This window comes from Apaloderma vittatum, unplaced genomic scaffold (genome assembly GCF_000703405.1).
Source record: "Apaloderma vittatum isolate BGI_N311 unplaced genomic scaffold, ASM70340v1 scaffold41976, whole genome shotgun sequence".
Taxonomy (NCBI): domain Eukaryota; kingdom Metazoa; phylum Chordata; class Aves; order Trogoniformes; family Trogonidae; genus Apaloderma; species Apaloderma vittatum.
Window position 1 is genome coordinate 342 of NW_009724125.1, and position 3,480 is coordinate 3,821.

At 53.9% G+C, this 3,480-nt stretch overlaps 1 protein-coding gene across 1 annotated transcript in view; it reads left to right on the forward strand.

Annotated features, from left to right (window-relative positions):
* CTSH (cathepsin H) overlaps positions 1-3,480 on the forward strand; it is a gene marked incomplete at its 5' end in the record, with an annotated part of 5,493 nt that overhangs the window by 241 nt on the left and 1,772 nt on the right. Inside the window, 6 exons of the mRNA XM_009872360.1 lie at positions 36-140; positions 391-477; positions 1,205-1,260; positions 2,393-2,474; positions 2,564-2,632; positions 3,051-3,157. Of these exons, the coding sequence (XP_009870662.1) occupies positions 36-140; positions 391-477; positions 1,205-1,260; positions 2,393-2,474; positions 2,564-2,632; positions 3,051-3,157 (506 nt within the window). The remainder of the gene's footprint in view (positions 1-35; positions 141-390; positions 478-1,204; positions 1,261-2,392; positions 2,475-2,563; positions 2,633-3,050; positions 3,158-3,480) is intronic.

Below are 3,480 nucleotides of genomic sequence, written 5' to 3' on the forward strand. Positions count from 1 at the left end.
GGCGGCTTGCCACAGCTCTCCCGCCTTGCTTGCAGAACTGCTCAGCCACGAAAGGGAACTTCGTGCGCAGCTCCGGGCCGTATCCCGATTCCATCGACTGGAGGAAGAAGGGAAATTACGTGACACCTGTGAAAAACCAGGTGAGGGACTAACTGCTGTGGGCAGGGCACTGCGATGGGAAGAGGAGTGCTGGAGCCCCTCCGTGGCTGGGGTGGGGCAGGCTGTGGTCCTTCAGGCAGGGCATGAGTAGAAGGCGAAGCCCAGCTGCTGGCAGGGCATGGAAATGCTGCACTCTTGGCATGAGCCCTTCTGCCCCGGTCCTGATGTTTGGAGCAGGCTGGTGACCCCACGGCATATTGTGGAGCAGTTCCTCTCTGGTTCCTCACACAGGGCGCCTGTGGGAGCTGCTGGACTTTTTCCACCACGGGGTGTTTGGAGTCTGCTATTGCTATTTCGACGGGAAAGCTCCTCTCTCTGGTAAGAGGTTTTCCTTTCCTGTGCACTGACAGCAAGTCCTGCCTCTGGTTACCTGCCGGGGCTGCAGTGGGGCTGTTTGTTCCGAGTCTGGCAGCAAAACTGCTGGGGAGATGCCAGGCAGCGTGGCTGGGAGCTCTCTGCGCCCAGGGATGTGCCTGCTGCCATCCCCTCTTGGGGTGTCCTGCTGCTCGGGCTTGGGCAGAGCCCTTTTCAGAGCAGGACAAGAGCGGAGGGGCCAGAGCAAGCACGGTTAGCCAGAGCCTGGTCTGGTGCTGCCAGCCAGCCAGAGCTCCTTGCTGCAAAACAGCTTGCTGCAGCACATTGTGAAACTGTTTATTTTTAAACTCCCAGAGGATTTGTGTTCTTGATGAACCAGAAAGATGGTAGCCACTTATGTGACTTATCGGAATAGCTGAGGGTTGGGTGTAAGTGTTAAAAACAAACCTGACCTTTGAAAGAGATCCTGGCTAGCACTCAAGCGGGTGGGACAGTGTCCTGGCAGGTGTGAGGAGCAGTGCCTCCTGCAGCCAAATCATCCTGGGCTGCTGGCTCCCTGCCTTCCTCATCGCCCTCCTTGGGACTGAAGCCCTTCAGCTGGGTGATTCCCGCTCACGGTGGACGGAGATCCAACTGCACGGGTAGAACCATCGCTCCTCGGGCGCCTTTTGTCTCACTTATTCTGAAGGCAGGTTTTGCATGTAAACTGACTCAAAAAACTTCTCCGTAGGCGGAACAACAGTTAGTTGATTGTGCCCAGGCTTTTAACAACCATGGCTGCAGTGGGTAAGTAATATAAAGTAATAAAGACTAGAAATGAGAGCATCTTATGTTCCACAATTGACAATCATCCTCAATCCTCGGTGTCAGGATCCTTCCAGATTTTGGAATGCGTTTCCCGGAGATGTGTCAGGGAAAATGGTTTTGGTTTTGATTTGCTTATTCTAGTTTCACTCTCCCTAGAGGTTAGAAATCTCTGGCATTTCTTGATCTCTGTTGTTCTCCCTGTTTATGAGGTTTTCTTCTGCTGTTTGTTGTGTTACAGTGTCTTCTGACACTGCAGTCATAGGTGCTGCGGAGCTGGGCATTAATGTGCTCAGGGAAAACAAGAGGAGTTTTGTCTGTTGCTCTGCTTATGGGTCATGCGCATCTCGTGGCGCTCTGAGGAACCCACAGAAACCTCTGCTTCCCCTTTGGTAAATTCCTACTGGCACTGCTAGAGAAGGCAGAAAATAAAGCTTTCAGAATTGTTCAGTCTTCTGTTAAGATAAGTGGTCCTTGAAAAACACTTGGAGAGCTGAGCAAAACCACTCTTAGTGCTTCTTGTTTTTCTCGTGACTCCTCCTTGGCCCTTTTCTTGCGAGCACTCCCTGATCACACTCTCCTTTTCTTCCCTCTGTGAGACAACGCTCCCCGAAAGTGGCCAGGGAAGCAGTTGCTGCTGGAGATGTGGGTCCCTTGTCCTCTGCATGCTGTGTAGCTGGGGACCCCAGCCAGGCTGGGCAGAGGTCATGGAAAAACACCTTCCAGTGTAATAAAGAATAGAAATGAGAGCATCTTATGTTCCACAATTGACAATCTTCCTTAATCCCCAGTGTCAGGATCCTTCCAGATTGCAGAGCTGAACTGGCACAGCTGGTGCTGGGTGGGCAAGCTGCCTCTGCACCTTCGGGGCTCCTGTGTTGGCACCCCTGGGCGTGAGGTCTTCCCGTGCCTGGGTAGGATCTTGCCAAACGGCCTGATAGGCTAGGCCTGGAGTCCCAGGTGGAGATATTGCGGGAGGGGACTGGGGTTTGTGCCTTTAGAGGGTCCGGGATGCGCGCTGTCTTTCCCTGCAGGAACGGTGGTGCCTTTACTCTGCAGAAGCCACAGCGTCACCATCCTAAATAACGTGTGTTCTGGCTGTCTTGTCTTGCAGGGGGCTGCCCAGCCAAGCCTTCGAATACATATTGTATAACAACGGGCTCATGGGGGAGGACACGTACCCGTACCGGGGCAAGGTATTCCCAGTGCAGCTCGGACGCGTTTCTGCAGCGGCAGAGCAGGGTCCTGAGCAGGCTCTAACGCTGGTTCCTTTCTGTCCGCACAGAACGGCACCTGCAAGTTCCAGCCAGAGAAGGCTGTTGCGTTTGTCAAGGATGTTATCAATATCACGCAGGTAAGGCCCTGAGGGTTGTATTTCCCAACTTGCAGGGTCTGTGCCAGGCCTGACCTGGAAGGTGCTGGGGTGCCCTGAGGCGCGCCAGGCTCCACGACACGAGCTGCAGCCTGCTCGCTCTTGTTGGAGGAGTGAGGTGCTGGCGTGTGCGCTCATTCCTCCTCTCCTGCGCTGCTGGCTCCCTTGGCTGGAGCTGGCACCCGTGAACTGCTCTCATCAAAATACAGGCACCGGTCCCTGCCTGCTTTCCACCTCCAGGCTGTAAGAGTCTTGGTTCTTGTCTCTCGATGCAAGCAGCACTTGTTTCCTTGCCTGCGAGCAGAAGCCCGGGGTTAGCCATCCCCCCTGCGCTCTGACTGCTGGCCCGGGCATCCTGACATCATCGGAGATAAATGACCCTGGGGTGCTCTTCTTGCAGTATGACGAGGACGGCATGGTGGAAGCTGTGGGGAGGCACAACCCGGTGAGCTTTGCGTTTGAGGTGACGAGTAACTTCATGCACTACAGAAAAGGAGTCTATTCCAAGTGAGTGTTTCTGAGCCTGGAGGGCACGGGTAAGGGAAGGGGTAGAGCTGGAGTCTCTCACGTCCCCATTTCTCCTGCTTTGCAGCACTGACCGCAGGGACAAGGGACTGCAGGCTTGCATCTTCCTTTGAACAGAAAATAGAAAACATAAGTAAACTGAGACTTGATACGCTATTTATGAGAGCGCAGCACAGGGAAGAGACAACAATGTGCTTGCAGCCAGTTTGCTGCTAGGAACCAGTCCAGCCTGAAGACCAGTCTGTATCTGGGACAAAGCTCAGCAAGCTTATCCTTAAAACGATAATCAGTGTATTTTGGAAAGA